Source organism: Xiphias gladius, chromosome 7, assembly GCF_016859285.1.
Source record: "Xiphias gladius isolate SHS-SW01 ecotype Sanya breed wild chromosome 7, ASM1685928v1, whole genome shotgun sequence".
Classification (NCBI taxonomy): Eukaryota; Metazoa; Chordata; class Actinopteri; order Istiophoriformes; family Xiphiidae; genus Xiphias; species Xiphias gladius.
The window spans coordinates 24,604,811-24,620,259 of record NC_053406.1 but is presented as its reverse complement, the minus strand read 5'-3'; the positions used below and the strand labels follow the sequence as shown (position 1 = coordinate 24,620,259).

General features: G+C 44.6%; 1 protein-coding gene across 3 annotated transcripts; it reads left to right on the top strand.

Annotated features, from left to right (window-relative positions):
• The first annotated feature begins 863 nt into the window (after nt 1–863).
• On the top strand, nt 864–15,414 carry rasgrp4 (RAS guanyl releasing protein 4). 3 transcript variants are annotated; one of them, XM_040129887.1, is made up of 17 exons: nt 864–1,375; nt 7,288–7,460; nt 8,200–8,311; nt 8,530–8,592; nt 8,707–8,838; nt 8,962–9,103; nt 9,727–9,900; nt 10,036–10,152; nt 11,022–11,297; nt 11,390–11,470; nt 11,765–11,869; nt 11,995–12,104; nt 12,243–12,393; nt 12,504–12,540; nt 12,632–12,763; nt 12,873–13,075; nt 14,311–15,414. In XM_040129887.1, the coding sequence occupies exons 1-17, from the start codon at nt 1,359–1,361 to the stop codon at nt 14,419–14,421; spliced, it is 2,136 nt and encodes a 711-aa protein (XP_039985821.1). In that variant the 5' UTR covers nt 864–1,358; the 3' UTR covers nt 14,422–15,414. The 3 variants fall into 3 exon arrangements, with proteins under 3 accessions (XP_039985821.1, XP_039985824.1, XP_039985822.1); XM_040129890.1 differs by lacking the exons at nt 864–1,375; nt 7,288–7,460; nt 8,200–8,311 and adding an exon at nt 8,320–8,449 and having other exon boundaries at nt 8,537–8,592; nt 8,711–8,838; XM_040129888.1 differs by lacking the exons at nt 864–1,375; nt 7,288–7,460; nt 8,200–8,311 and adding an exon at nt 8,320–8,449 and having other exon boundaries at nt 8,537–8,592.
• The last annotated feature ends 35 nt before the right edge of the window (nt 15,415–15,449 follow it).

Below are 15,449 nucleotides of genomic sequence, written 5' to 3'. Positions count from 1 at the left end.
TTCTTCTTTGACATCTCCATACACCCTGGTTAGGTCCTTCAGTGATCTCTTTTTCGAACGCAATTTTAGGTGTTTTTGGACTTAGCATGCAAAGGACCGCCGGCGACCTGCCCTGTGCGTCTCTCCCTGCCTTTGAATGCCATATCACCCACTCCCTCTGCCAGCCAGTCAGCTTCCTCCAGCAAAGAAGCCACCTCTGCAGACTCGGGGACATTAATGTCCCCTGTTTGATCGCCTCTTCCTCTTGGTGCGTTAAAACAAGGATGCCTTTGAGTCTCCCTGTCCAGCTGCACGGCCACATTCACAAGCACAAACACTGCCTCCCTGTTTAATCACTCGCTGCCCTGAGAAATGACGGAGGGGGTTAAAAAAAGAAAGAAGAAAAAGGAAGAAATCAGAATGATAAACGTGATTTGGGGAGCCTGGAGAACCTGGACGAACAAATCTAGCGGGGAGATGCGTGTCATGATTCAACAATGTTATCAGACACCTAATTATTTCTTTTCAGGAACTGATTCTTTTGCCGAGTTCAGGCTATGCCCCAGAAGACTGTATCAAAAACCGACATTTAGGTGTGGCGCATTTTGGTCTATGTTGATACTCTGAAAAAGAACCACAGATGTCGCTTCCTGGAGTACACTGATGCTGCTCAGATGATTGCTCATCACTATCTCTCCCCAACTCTCCTCCTCCTCCTTCCTCTATTGGTACTGCGTCTGTGTTCACTATTCTCTCTCTCTCTCTCTCTCTCTCTCTCTCTCTCGCTCTGCCTCGCTCTCCTCTCCCCTCCCCCTTGTGCACACGCACACACAGAGACACACACACACAGAAACTGATGTGAGTTCCCCTATCTGTCAGAGCCAGTTCCTCCATTTAAGATGCTGACTTGTTTATGTTGAAGGGACAAGTGAATGACTTTTGTTAGCTGTTGCACTCTACTTAGAAGCTGGTTTGAGGCTTTTTTTTTTTTTTTTTCTCAACAGGTCTTCTTTTTATCCAGAGGAAGCATGAAGTCTGCGTTGCCGCTGATTTGTGCTTAATAGATATCTGATAGCTATCTTCAGATAACCGAGACAGGGAGGTTCACTGACACACTGAGTGTTTTGACAAGCAGGGTTTAGGCGTGGAGTTTAGTCTAGTCGATGACTGGTAGGTGGCCGGCCGTCACCCACAGCAGCTCTCCGTCCTGCGCCCGCTCTTGCCGTCCTGGGCACATAAACACATAGAGGACACAGAGGAGGAGGAGGAGGAGGAGGAGGAGGAGGAGCAGGGTCAACCATGGAGCTGTAGGGACACGCTCAGATGCCCGTGCGGATCACCAGTGGAGGAGGAGTGCCGCCGAGGAGAAGAGCTCTGCAATGAACAAGACCAAGAGGTAATTAAAAAGAAAAGAGGAGTTTGCATCAAAACTGAGAGTCTGGCGCACTCAGAGCCACTTGCAGCTCAGTTTCCTAGCAAGTGTAAGTCTAAGTATGTGTCAGCAGCAAGTGTTTTGTGTGCAGCAGAGATGTGTGAACCTTGAGGTTATATCTGAGATGCGGTGTGGTTTGTGCAAAGGCTCTCGACAAGTTAAAGAGAAATGAGGGCATTTACTTTTATTTTCCGCTTGGTGTGTGTGTGTGTGTGTGTGTGTGTGTGTTTTTTTTTCTGACATTTATTTGAATATACACTGTGCAGTGGAGAGAAAGAGAGGCTTTGTGTTAAAAGAAAGGTTTCAGACACATATCACACGTAAACACTCAGACACAGCCACAGTTAATGCATTTGACCTGCATATCAGTGAAGACTATCAACTTCTCAAATTATTTGTGTGTACTGCACACAAGCGAGCCCTGACATTCAACAGTTGTGCGTGCCTGCTCACCTTTCCATGGAAATGTGTTCTGCTTTTCTGTCCTGTCCAGCTAATCCCATTTGCATGTCAGGTCAGAGATGTTGTTTTGCATTTGATCTTAGATACTGCTGAGAAACAACAAATTTTTTAAGTTGTGCTTTCAGTGGTACTTTTTTTTTTTTTTTAATGCTGTAGTTGTGACTGCAGCTCTTATCAGATTGCCTGGAATGAAAGGATTTTGTGTTGAATGTTGAGGTAGTCGGATGTGTTTCTTGTGTGATATAGCTACCTGACACTAAGGTGGACTGATGGTGTGGTCACATTACTGTGGTTCCACTTCGGAGGCAAGGTCATCTCAAATCAGTAGTTAGAATTAACACGTGATGCTAAGATAAGGTTTTGTTAAGATGCACAATGATTGAGAAACTGTGAGGAAAAAAGAAAATACAAGGAAATAACAAATACATTCTATTTGAATGAGACTTAAAAAAATATATAAATAAAAATGTATCTATGTATCTTCAGCCAATAAAGAGAAAAGAGACATCAACATGAAATGTAAATCTTAATGAATAAAACAAGGGGAAAAAAGTTGAAGCAGAATAACCGATGTAGTGTGTGTGTGTGTGTGTGTGTGTGTGTGCATGTCTTTTTCTATGGTTGTGTGGACAAATTTTGGTTTCCAAAGTAGAGAACAAAAGAGGGAGACGACAAAGGTGTGTCTAATTGCACAGGTAAGATTTCATAGTCTAAGAGGATTCATGGCTGCAGTCCCAAAGGCTTGATACTTCTTTATACCCACAGAGCCGGTGAAGAGGTTTATTAATACTTGCCATACATTTTCTGGTGCTAACCAGAGTGGTTAGTACAGTGGCTTTTTGGAACAAATGATTGAATTGCTCACTGCCGTGGATGCAACCCCGTGAAACGGAGGGAACAAGAACGCAGGTTGTGAGAGGGGAGAGCAAGAGAAAAAGAGCAGCTCACAAACAAGGCCTTCAAAGGGCCCTGGCTTCAATTAATCAATTAAGGAAAGAAAGAGAGGAATTTGCATATCCCCCTGCCAGCGTGAGAGCGAGAGAGGGGAAAAGGGGAGGGTGGAACTGGATCTGTGGCCAGGAGTCCTGACACGGATGGGAAGGGGAGTGAGTGGGGTATTTCCAAAGAAAAAAAGGAGAAGCTGTTTCCTGAATGGCGTGAATAGAGCGAGAATGACGGAAGAGGGAAAAACTGGGTGAAGGAGGTGTCGGGGGGGAGGGGGGTTCGGGAGATCTTCCTAAAAACAAAATCAGTGATATGATGGACTCAGACCCGCGTTCATTAAGGTTTAAAAAAAAAAAAAAAGAGAGACTTTTTTTCCTCACTGTCATGCACATAAGGATTTCCTGTTTTACCATCAAGTTTCAGCAGCCATGTGTTTCCATGGATGCACTGTTAAATAAAGAAGGATACTTATTATATTACCCAATTGGTGTGTCCGACTCCTAGGAAAAGGTGAATGCGGATGCCAAAACAGTAACTCCACTTGAGCTCAGATTTGCGTGGGAGTCCACCACATGATGACTCTATTTACCAACAGCGCTCGGTCTGTTCAGCTGGCCACGCTCGTTACACAGAAAAGAGATGACTGACTGCTGTGCCGTGTGTTACCTGCTCAGCAGTCGGCGGGAAATTCCCCGACAAGCGTCATGACATCAATAACATTTCCCCATCAGCCCTTCTGTTTGTAGTAGCGATCGTGTCTCCTCATGAGTGTGACTGCCTTGACAGACAGAACTGGAATTCACTCTGAGTCAAAGAGAGAGATGACAGCCTGTAAAGGGCACTGTGATAAGAAACCCCTTGATCAGAAGTCAGAAAACAAATGGCCAAATGTATAAACAATTACATTTTTAATTACATTAATTTACACATTCTGAAATACAGAAATCCAAAAGTTACGCATGGGGATATTCGTGTATATTTTACAGGATAGAATAAAGAATGAAAATAGGAAAAGTCATTCATCAAGCAAAAATGCAAAGCACACACTTGTTCCATCTTCTCAAATGAGAGTGTTTGCAGTTTTTTCACTGCTGTTAAACTATAATACTTTTGGTTTTTGGACTGCTGGTCACATAAAACAAACAAGAGGACTTTGCCTTTAGCTCTGGCAACACGATAGGCATTTTCACGTTTTATTGATATTTTTAATGAAAAGAAGGAATAAATAGACTAGTCAATAATTAAAATAATCATTAGTCAAATATGGCCCAGAGCCCTAATGAATAAGGCATCAGCCTCCGAAGCTGTGAATTGTGGGTTCAAGTCCCACCTGGGTTCTGTATGTCAAATGATGTATAGCTTACACTAAATTCCCTCTTGAAGTTCAAAAAAGTGCTAATTTTAAATGATTAGTAATCTGCTAAATGTTGTCAGATGAAAAACTTTCTCACAGGCTTAGGAGGACCACCTTGTTTTAAGCTTCAAAAAAAAAAAAAAAAAAAAGCCTTTCTGACATTGTTTAATGGTCTCTCTGAGATGGTTTTACTGAGCATAAGGGGTAGGCTAATATTCTCAACTAATAGGGAAGTTAGGTTGAGTCATTATTATCTATATAGCACAAAATCACAAATTACACAAGTCCAGCTAAGGGCTTTACTGTCTGTACAGGAAGCAACTGAGACGACGGTCTAAAGGCAGAGAGATGAATATAATCCTTCAGTGTATCTTGATGCAAGGACATCGCAGAACATGGGATGAGATGCAACGGCTTCGCTGGAATATATTGCAGAAGTGTAATAGGTGGCTGAGGTATAGATAAAATGAGCTCAGGCACCTTGATTGTGTCCTTGTTTGGTTTCTCTCGCTAATGTTTCCCTGTGTTGCGGGGCTTACCCATCCTTAATGTAAAACAGTTCACGGCGGTACATCCTGTGCTGTTTATTGTTAGTGTTTTGAGTTCAGTAGCCGGCCGGTGTAATGAGGCGAAGAGGAGGGGAGGTGGGGCTTTGTTGCCCAGCAGGTTTCCAAACCAGTCGCCTGGAGCCGGACTACCAGGACCCAGAGAAACGGGGTCGTCACCGACATCCCCCCCCCCCCCCCCATCAGGGTTTTCTGAACCTGGGAAGGGCTGAGGGGGAAATGTGTGGCGCGATAACTGTGACGGCTGGATGGAACAGCACGTACAGGCAGGAGAGCAGGTTGTGGTATAAATAGATTAGCGAATGTCACCCTGTATGCCTGTATGAAATGGTGCATCCATGAGTGTCCATTCATGTGTTTTACATAAAGCAAACCTAACATTTTTATGTGACTGGAATGTGGATGCATGTGTAGGTTGACTTATGCATTGTGTGTGTGTGTGTGTGTCTGTCTGTCTGTTTTGAGAGTGTGAGTGGGCTGGGGAAATGAGCTGCACAAACAAACAGAGGTTAAGAGAAGGGGATGTAAGTCTGGTCATTCAGGGAACTTGTCGCCAGTTCTCTGAACTCACATTATTTCCTGGTAATGTCATCACATTTGCTGCAGTGTAGGGACTGACACAGTCCAACCGTGTTACATGCTACACAATTTTTGTACAGATAGACGAGGGCGAAATCTGAAACACCCAAGCGCAAAATCTGAAGTGTTACCTGCTTTTTATAGAGACAGACGCACACAATGAACAGGTTTCATTTAAAGTCTGGTTTCATTTCAAATTTGGCAGGAGGTCTGTGGATCAAGCTGTTTCCTTGACGCTTTTGCAAAACTAAAACAAAGGTACCAGTTTATATGTACAAAGTATTAGAAGAGTCAGTTACGGGTTATTGTGTAATACAGTCAGGCATTGCTAAACTGAGCCCCTGATCTGAAGAGGAAGCATTAATCGCATAATGAAACAAAGGAGTCTCATTTGTCTTTTTAAGGGCATTTGAAAAGACCTTAAAGCGTAACATTATGTTCACACTCCAGAAAATAAGTGTTGCTCATTGACCTTCTCTGGTTGAAAGGTCTTTTGCACTTCCAACCCCGCTCTGCTTTCACTGTAGGGTGTGGCCAAAGGTGTGGTCTACGTATATATACATGCTATGTCTCACCGAAAGCAACGTCCGCCAACACTTCTTAAGTCAAGGTTCCTCCTGCTCGCAGACTACCGCTGGAAGCCAAAGGAACCGCAATCAGCACCGGCCTCGTCCCGCATCCGTGGTCCCCGACCTTTTGGACATCAGGGTGATCCCTAAAACCAAGTGATCTTATAACCCCTTCTCGCAGGCCGCATAGTGTGTGTCTGTGAGCTGTGAGGAGTTAAACCGAGGAGAGATCTTTCCCTCTCAGATAGATTGTTTGTAGATAACTACGTATATAAAATTATTCAGTATTTCACAAGAACCAAAGATAGTAAAATAAGCTATTTTGTGTTGCAGAATTTTTTTCTTTTTTTTTTCTTACTCCTTCCTTTTGCAAAGCTCAGTGTCCCTGGCAACAGTGACACAGGGTGACAACACTGTATATGAGCAGCATTCATACATTTATTATTTATTTTATTCTGGACTGTGAATGTTGTTCGTTAAGATCAAAAAAGCCAGAAACACGTCGTCCAGCGTTGAGCGTACACGGTGTCATTCTTCTGCTTTGCGTGGCAGACCGCTGTCTCCTGTATCCTCCGTACTGTACACAACCTGGGCAGTAAATAACCCCACCGGCTACCGTGTATGCCTCCATTTTCAGAGGAAGCGCTGAAAAATCACAGTGACTTGCAAACTGGTGCCGCTGTACGTGCTACCTCATCCAAATGTGATGTAATAATGTGCCTTTTCAGCCCGACTGTCAGATTTTCTGGGTATACTGCCGCTACTGTGTAAAGGCACGCATCAGTAGTACAAAGGCAGTGGCCCGGTGCTGGCAACTTACACCAGAAGTGATGTAGCTCTCAAAATGATCAGCTGCATTCGAAAGCCACTTCATAAACGGAGCTGTGTCGAAACTCGTGCATGGAGTTACAGTGGTGATTATAATTGTGTTTACCGCGTTGACTAAGAGCATATTAGTCCTCTCTCCATATTTTTAAAGAGGATGAGGTGTTAGCACTTGTGACCAAAGCCAGAAACAAATGTGCATCAAAACACCTCAATAAAAGCTTCTGAAAGTATGGAGCACGTAGAAAGACAGTGCACCTCCCTGCAACAGGGCCAGTTCTTTCTTCTCCTGATCCAGGGGGGGTCTACACCATCACAACCCGCAGAACCTTGTGCCTCTTACAGCCGGACAACATTTTCTCAAATAGAGAAACACAGAGAGCTGTTAAGCTGTTCGCAGTTGCTCTGCCTGTGCACGATGGTTCAGACAGCTGCAGCGCTGTAGCACAGCTTATCAGATGTGGGGAGCTGCATTTCCTCAGATGCTGACCCGCACTGCCTCACCACACTGTGCTCTACTTATTTCTAGGCTACTTATACTCCCCCTCTGTGTCTGCCTGTCTCTCTCGCTGTCAGGAAACCCAGTGAGAGCCCTGGTGTGCTGAATACAAGGAAGTTGGTCCAGCGGAGGAGGAATACATGCCCCAGTCCTCAGGACATCAGCCGGGCCCTGCAGAGCCCCAGCCATGCTCCCAGCGCCAGCGCCGCCAGCCTGGATGAGCTCATACAGCGCTGCCTAAACTGCTTTGGTCAGTCTCTGTCTCTATGTGTTTGCACGCGTCACCGAAGTCTGCCATGTGTCCTTACTCTTTATCACAACCAGGTTATATAAAATGAGGGACGAGGGAGAGTGAGAGGAGAATCCAGGGTGAGAGAGAGAGACCGGCAGGGAGGGAGGGAGCAGCCGGGGGAAACAAAGGGCAGTCTCATACAATCAAGCTTTGTTCTGTTGGGCTGCAGAGGCCAACTAGCTATTCCCATGCACTGTTAAACTATATAGGTCTCTCTCCTCGCTCCCTCTCTTTCAGTGGCCTCACACTCTGCAACGGTCAGTTCGCCCAAATCACAAAAAAACATGCCTAGATATCCCCATTGGTATGTAGCATACAGATAGTTATCAAGGCTCTGGGCGATTCACTGTTGAGAGTCCGGCTGCCACCGCAGTGACGGTGATTAGAATTTCTTGTTTGGCTAGAGGGCAGAAAAGTAACATCTGAAAAACTCAACCACAACGTGTCTGCACAGAAATAAACTCCTGTGTTGTCTGAGCTGCATGTCTTCGGGCTGTGACAGAAAAACAAAGCACCTTGAGTGAACAAATTAGAAAATCTAAACCTACTCAAGTCCAAACTAACTGACTGACTCAAATAAACTGAACTGAACTGGCTGAACACTGAGCCGCGGTGGAGCCCACGTTGTTTGGTTGCTGTTGTTTTTAACCACAATAATCCTCATTGTGTGAAATGTGCTGCTGTGTTTTGGTTGCAGATTCAGAGGGGAAGCTTTCCAGCCCCAGAGGGTCCCAGCTGGTCCACATGACGCTGATGATGCACAGCTGGGTCGTGCCATCCCAGACGTTCACCCAGAAACTTCTCACCCTATATCCTCCGCTGTCGCTCAGTGCAGTACTCCGGTCCCACCGGTGCACTGCTCCCAATCACATGTCTACGGTCATTAATCAGATCAGGAAACAGACAGGGCTTTGTTTTGCACTCTTTGTTGGCAAAGCAGATTTGAAGTATGTATCCCGGCTGGGGTGTAGCGCAGTGGTGTGCCATATCTGCATAGTGTCTTGAGATCCTTGACTCTTTCTCTCACTTATAAGGATTGTCCCACGGACAAGAGAGGGCTGAGGCGGACACAGATCTGCCACCTTGTCAGGTGAGTAAGGACACCTGGCACACGAGCCTGTTGTTTGACAGTGTGCGCGACAGAACTGGTTATCCCGCTCTATTTGCGGGTAGTAAACATATTTCTGTCCTGCTTGGTGGCAAGGCAGTGGATCAGCCAGTTCCCGGCAGTGTTCGAGGCAGACCCCCTCCTGGAGCAGACCATGGGGGACCTGTGGGCGCTGGTTCGGTCAGATGGAGAGGAGACGCACTCGCAGCTCATCGACACCTCCTGCTTGTGAGCCATCTTTCGATCTGATTCACCGTCATGCCCTGGAGGAATTGTAGTTAACAAGTTTCTCTATAAATAGAAAAACCGCGTGCTCTATTTTTGTCCTGTTGTTTGGCTATCTTTTCCTAGAAACCCCCACGTGAACATATCCCAGGCACCCTCACCCTCTGTGAAGAAGAGGAAGGTGTCTTTGATCTTTGACCACATGGAGCCAGATGAGATGGCTGAGCATCTCAGCTACCTGGAATTCAAGAACTTCTGTAACGTTTCAGTAAGTTCAGCGACCGACCTCTCACCGTTTGCTGCGGCCGCAAGATGTTGCCATGATTTGCAGATATGTATACTAGGCCAAAGTGCCATCCATGAAGATTTCATAACATGCTTAACTGTCTACATGCCGATTAAAATGCCAAATGTCATATGGCTATAACTGATCCCCTGATAAAGAAAGAAAAATTAGGAAAACATGATTTTACGTGATAGTTAAGCACAAGCTTTTAAGGTAATCATGTTCTCTCCGCGCTCAAGTAAATTAAGAATGCACTGGCACCTTTGTATAACCCTGGGTTTGATGCATGCGGAGACAGTGGTGCGTAAAATGAAATGCCAGACTGTGAGAGTATGGACAGGACTTCACCAGCGTGAGCAATGCTGGTGACAGCATTGACACGAGTCTTTTGAATTTATCTTTGGTATCAGTGATAATCCTTTTCTTAGACGAACTGTTGAGTGGCCATGTGGTAAGAAATTCTTTCGGCCGGTGTCTAACTTCTCCTGCAGCATAACCTACTTTGCATTCTTACTAAGTTCGAGGATTTCATCAACAAGACTCAAAGGATAGTTTGACCACTTACTTGTCCCCCTGAGCCAAAACTCTGTTCCCTGCCTGGCCAGTTCCTGGACTACCGCAGCTACGTGGTGCGAGGCTCGGTGAGGGACAACCCCGCCCTGGAGCGGTCGGTCATGATGTGTAACGGGGTCTCCCAGTGGGTCCAGCTGATGATCCTCAGCAGACACACGGCCCAGCAGAGAGCCCAGGTCTTCACCAAGTTCATCCACGTGGCTCAGGTAAACCGGCTGAGGCTCCGAGGGATATTTGTTGGGCTGCCAAGAGCTGCGCTCGTTTGGGTTCTGTTTTCGGGGGAAACGACGTGGTGCTGTTTCGTACCCTGCAGTCATCCACTCTGCCCTTTTCCTCTGTAGAAACTTCGGGCTCTGCAAAACTTTAACACTCTAATGGCAGTAACTGGAGGCCTCTGTCACAGCTCAATCTCCCGCCTCAAAGACACCTCTAACCTGCTGCCTCCTGACATCACTAAGGTATTTTAAACATTACACATAACCATTAGTCAGCCTGTTGATGACTACCTCACCACGAGCCTGCGAGGACCGAGCTTCTCTTTGTTAAATTAGTCTACTTCCTGGACTTAACCAAGAAAGTTCTGTTACATGTGTTTGTTAACTCTGTCCTCCCTGTCAGGAATTAGTTGAGTTTGGTGAGATGTGGGTAGCATCAGAAGACTGAATTTCTTTCTTAGCCTCAACTATGAAAGTAGCATGCTGGTATGTGTCTTTACAGTATAAGCAAGAGGAATGATGCATTTGGGTGTAACAGCAAGTTGGGAGAATTGTTTGGTAAAGGTGACATTTTCACTTCTTGTTTTCCTGTGGGGGACAACGTGTTCAACTCCCCTCTTGAGGTTTATTTGTCTCATCTTTGTGTTCATTCTTTCTTTTTTTGTTTTGTAGTTGTTCTATTGTTGTTCTGACTTAAAGGGGGGGACAAAACTAAACACCATTCACACCCTAAACGAAATAATTCAACGTATAATGTGATTCAAGGCCGTCACTGGAGAATAACATTTACTGTACATACAGAATGCCATACATGAATGGCAGGTACAGCTATGTCCTAAAACTCATGAGCTTTGTGTAAAAATTGCTCCAATGATCCACATTCACTGTTTATAGGCTTAAATAAGAGAGCAGCCAAGCCTGAAAATGCTGCAGCAAGACCACGTTGCTAATACTTTTTTTTATTTGCCGACGGAATTGTATCTTATATAGAATCTTGTTTGGACCAAATGTCCGTATGTGATCATTTTGATTACAAAAGTCTAAGTAACTAACCACAGAGACACACGACAGGCTCGTTTTTCATTCACCTCCTCATCTTTCTCCTCTCTCAGGCCCTGAGCGAGATGACAGAGCTGCTCTCCTCGCGCAGCAACTACAGCAACTACCGGCGGGTTTACAACGAGTGCAGCGGCTTCAAGGTGCCCATCCTGGGCGTCCACCTGAAGGATCTGATCTCGCTGAATGAGGCCCTGCCAGACTACATCGACGAGGACAAGATCAACCTGAGCAAGCTACAGCACCTGTACAGCAACATCAACGACCTGCTGGCCATCCACGGCTGCACACCACCCTTCGAGGCCAACAAGGACCTTCTGCATCTGCTCACGGTACGAGACAGAAACGAGGAGATGACTATTAAGAATTCACATGAAAAGATTCCACCGAGAACATCTTAAGTTATGTTCTTTTAATGCTTCAGCTCTCTCTAGATTTATACTACACCGAGGATGAGATATATGAACTTTCATACACCAAGGAACCCAAAAACCCCAAGATCCAGGTCAGTATGTGCCTCATACGCCTCTCTGAAGCTAAACTTAACCTAATGCCATCAAGCTCGCACTTGTATTGATCGCTTTTCGCAAGAGGAGGGACATTTGTGTACTTTCTGTGGGTGCAACATCTCCAAAGCTAAAAGCACAAACTATGTGCCGAAATATATCAAAGTCAGCCACATCAAAGTGCTATACGTTAGGGAAGTGTGTTATGTGGTGGGTGTGCTCTTTTTTTTTTCTTTTTCGTTTTCTTGCACGCAGTCCTTCGTGTCTCATCACTGAATCTTGTCGGTCCACAGCCTGTGACTCCAGTTAAACCACCGGTAGTGGCAGAGTGGGGTTCAGGAGTCACCCCCAGGCTCGACCCCGACACCATATCTAAACATGTCAAGCAGATGGTGGATGTGAGTATGTGACTCTGCGACAACCTCCTGTCTTTCACTTCCTTATTACTTGGCAGGCTTAAGCAGAACTAACCAGCTGCTCTCAAGTGCAACTGGATGTCTAATTGCTCTGTTGCCCCCTGCAGTCCATAATGAAGAACTACGACCAGAACCAAGACGGCTACATCTCACTAGAGGACTTTGAGAAAATAGCAGCCAACTTCCCCTTCTCCTTCTGCACTCACGAAACTGACAGGTGAGGAAGCTGCAACACGCACAAAGCCCTCTCACCATGACGTGGCTGCAAAACAGAGAAAAAAAAATGATGGATTATGAAAAACCTCAACTCACTTACTCACTTTTGTGTTGCACTCTGGAAAATTTTTTTGCCCAGGGAGGGACAAATCAGCCGAGAAGAAATCACCTCTTACTTCTTGAGGGGAATGTCAATATGTGCCAAGCTGGGCTACAACTTCAAAGATGCGCATAACTTCCATGAAACCACATACAAACGGCCAACGTTCTGTGACAATTGTAGAGGCTTTGTCAGTATCCATTTTTTTTTTTTTTTTTTTTTTTTTACGTTTTTTTGGTTATATCGGTTTTTTTGGTCAATCAGACTGTAATATGACATATCATGTCTGCCCTCTTGTAGCTGTGGGGAGTCATCAAACAGGGCTACCACTGTAAAGGTAAGGTCACGAAGACAAAAATGAACCTCATGCAATGTCGTCATTGAGGAATGAATTCTGTTAACGTCTGAATCTTTTCTCTGTCTCTCAGACTGTGGGATAAACTGTCACAGACACTGTAGAGATCTGGTGGGAATGGAGTGCTTGAAGAAACACAAAAACACAACTGGGTCCTGCCCGTGCACCCCCGCCCCTGACTTTAGAACCAAGGGCAGCAGCTGCAGTGCGTCCTTCCTCCGTCACACACAGTACACCGAACACACACGCACAAAATCCCCTCCCCATAAAATGACCTTAAACACGGTGCACTGATGTGTAATGTCCCCTGTCAGGTTCAGAGGATGAGACCTTTGTTTTCCCCCAAAGCAATGAGACGGAACACGACAAGGGCACTTCGGTTTGGAAAAACAACACCAACGATTCGACTATGTCAGACCGCTCTACTCAGACGGATCCTGGAGTGTGGACACCTGAGAAAAAGGACAGGACGAGAAACAACCACAACTCTCTTGTATACGTGTCCCCAGAGAGAAAGGTGAGACGCGACGTGCGTCCCTATTTTTACGTCTCAAATGCTCAACTGAACATCAGTGTGTCATTTTAAATCGCTGGAGTGACTCCACGTGCTGGATAAAACCACACAGCAAGAGCTTCCAGCAGTCATTCACTTGGGGCAAACACATTCAGCTGCCACGACAGGAGCTAATAAATGATGAGTCAATCACAAATACTGGCGGCGCTGAGTGTAAATTTACCACTTTATATGACTGTCCTGACTATAATTTTCCTGTGAAGGCACGTAGTAAAATCTGTGGTTTCCATTCCACTGGTGTGCTGAGATTTACTACGTAGCAGCCAGTCATTTAAAGCCTCTCTGTGTAGAATCTTTGTACGGCAATAGTATCTTTCCAGTGATTTTGATAGCATACGTTTTTTTTGTCTGCAGAAAAGTCTCAAATTTCTGCCAGTCAGAAAATTCTAAACTCCACATACCGAGGCTATCTTGGCGTGTTTCGCACCCCTTTTCCCTCTTCACCTGTTACCAGACATTCCCGATTTTTGTGCACAGGCTGGAAAGTAATGTACTCAAAATAAAGAGCTTACTGTTCTTTAATCCTTTTTGATTACAGTCAGAACCCTGGCCTCATTTACAAGGTACCTCTTATACAACCAAAAAGTCAGAATGAGTATAAGAGATACTGAACCAAGACTACTGGTCTATTTTTGAAAACTTAAAGCTCCTACAAAGGTGTTTTCACTTAGGCGCCTGTTGGCTGATTAGACCTTTTGTCTAAAATCCCGCAGCAAAATTAGACCAATAGATAGCCACTTTTGTGTCCAGGTTGTACATTTTTGTCTTATTTACGATAGAGAACTGAGAAAAGTAGCCTCAGCCAACTCACCCTCCCCACTGACGGCACTAAGCTCACAGTTTTGGTTTTTCTTTACTGAGTTTTTGAGTACAAAGGAGGATTTTTTTTTTTTTTTTTTTTGGTGATCAAATAATTCCCGAATTATATTTGACAAATTCAAAAGCAACATTTCTCCCAAAACAGTGTCCTTTTTACTGATGATAATCCACATACCTCACTGTCCACAGTGTTTAAGGACTAAGCACTTCAAGTGCTTTCTCTGAAGATAAAGTATAAACTTTCTGTGGCTCTTGACCACTAGTGTAAAGTTAGAATTTTTTTTTTCTCAGATTTTTGGTGAACCCACCTTTTTATATCGCTTTATTGATGGTAAATTTGTCCTTTCCGTCTTTTCCAGGTCAACTCGCTGCCCCCAAGGGCCCACGGTTGCTCCATGCCCGTTTCTTTCTTGCAGGAGAAGATGGAGGAGCTGCATCTCTACAAAGACAAGAGCAGAGAGCCAGACTGAGCGTTGTATCTGCTAACATTTCCACACACGGACAAAAAGCATCCAGACACCACCACGTCTCTGACAGAGCTGTGTCTGACTGGTGTTGAACTGATGAGATTTACTGGCCATTCACTTTCGAATGCCAGCAATCATAAATGGACTCCTTCGTGTTTCGAGGTTGCTTGTGACATGTTTTTATTTTTTTTCAGTCTTAGTTTGGCTTATTGTTTAGGCTTGGAACACCGATTCTACTGTAATTTATGAACACCTCATTTTTGTTTTTAGGACACGTGCCTTGGTTCACTGGTGCTAAGATTCTACACAACCTACAGACAGACAGACGCAACAGTTTCCTGATCATATATACTCATTATAAATGCAGGGTAGGAAATGAACACTAACCTCAACAATATTTTGGTTAATTTTAACTTTGGCAGCTACAGTATACAACAACTTTGCTCATGAATTTGGAGAGTGCCCTGGTAAAAACTTTAAGAATTCCTATTTGTTTGGCTTTGCATTGGTTGATATGATGGTCGTCCCTTCCTTTATCATCTCCTCTCTCAATGGCAATATTTGCTTTATTGGATTTTTGCAATTTGGCTATCTTGGCATCTTCATCTGGTTTGTTTCTCAGTTAAATTTCCATAGAAATGTTCATCACAATTTCCATTGCAATCACAAAACAAAGTCAAATCATATATAGTGTCAAGACTTGGCGCATATTGCCCAACCCTAATTTTGGTCAGTAAATAGTGAAAGGAGCTTGTGAGGCCTAATCCCTCAGCCACGTTAACTAGCAGCAGCAAATGTTTATTTCCTGCCCTGACAACATTTGTGACTTTCAGATTTCTCCAAACGTTCGTTTAAGGTTCAGCAGGACTGCACTGGAACTATATGTATGCTCCCAAATTGTCATCATTTCTAGCTGAGTGCTTATTTGTTTTGTCCTTGGTCCATAATTTCAATTTTGTTGAAAATGAGAAAAATACATGAACAATGATAATCTTGCGGCATGTGTTGTGTTTGACCTAAATCTTTGGCAG

What these genes read in the sequence shown, in the direction of transcription:
- rasgrp4 (XM_040129887.1), top strand. An exon ending in CCAAAAACCCCAAGATCCAG is followed by an intron (nt 11,471 to 11,764) that starts GTCAGTATGTGC and finishes GTCGGTCCACAG; the next exon opens with CCTGTGACTCCAGTTAAACC. An exon ending in GTGACAATTGTAGAGGCTTT is followed by an intron (nt 12,394 to 12,503) that starts GTCAGTATCCAT and finishes GCCCTCTTGTAG; the next exon opens with CTGTGGGGAGTCATCAAACA.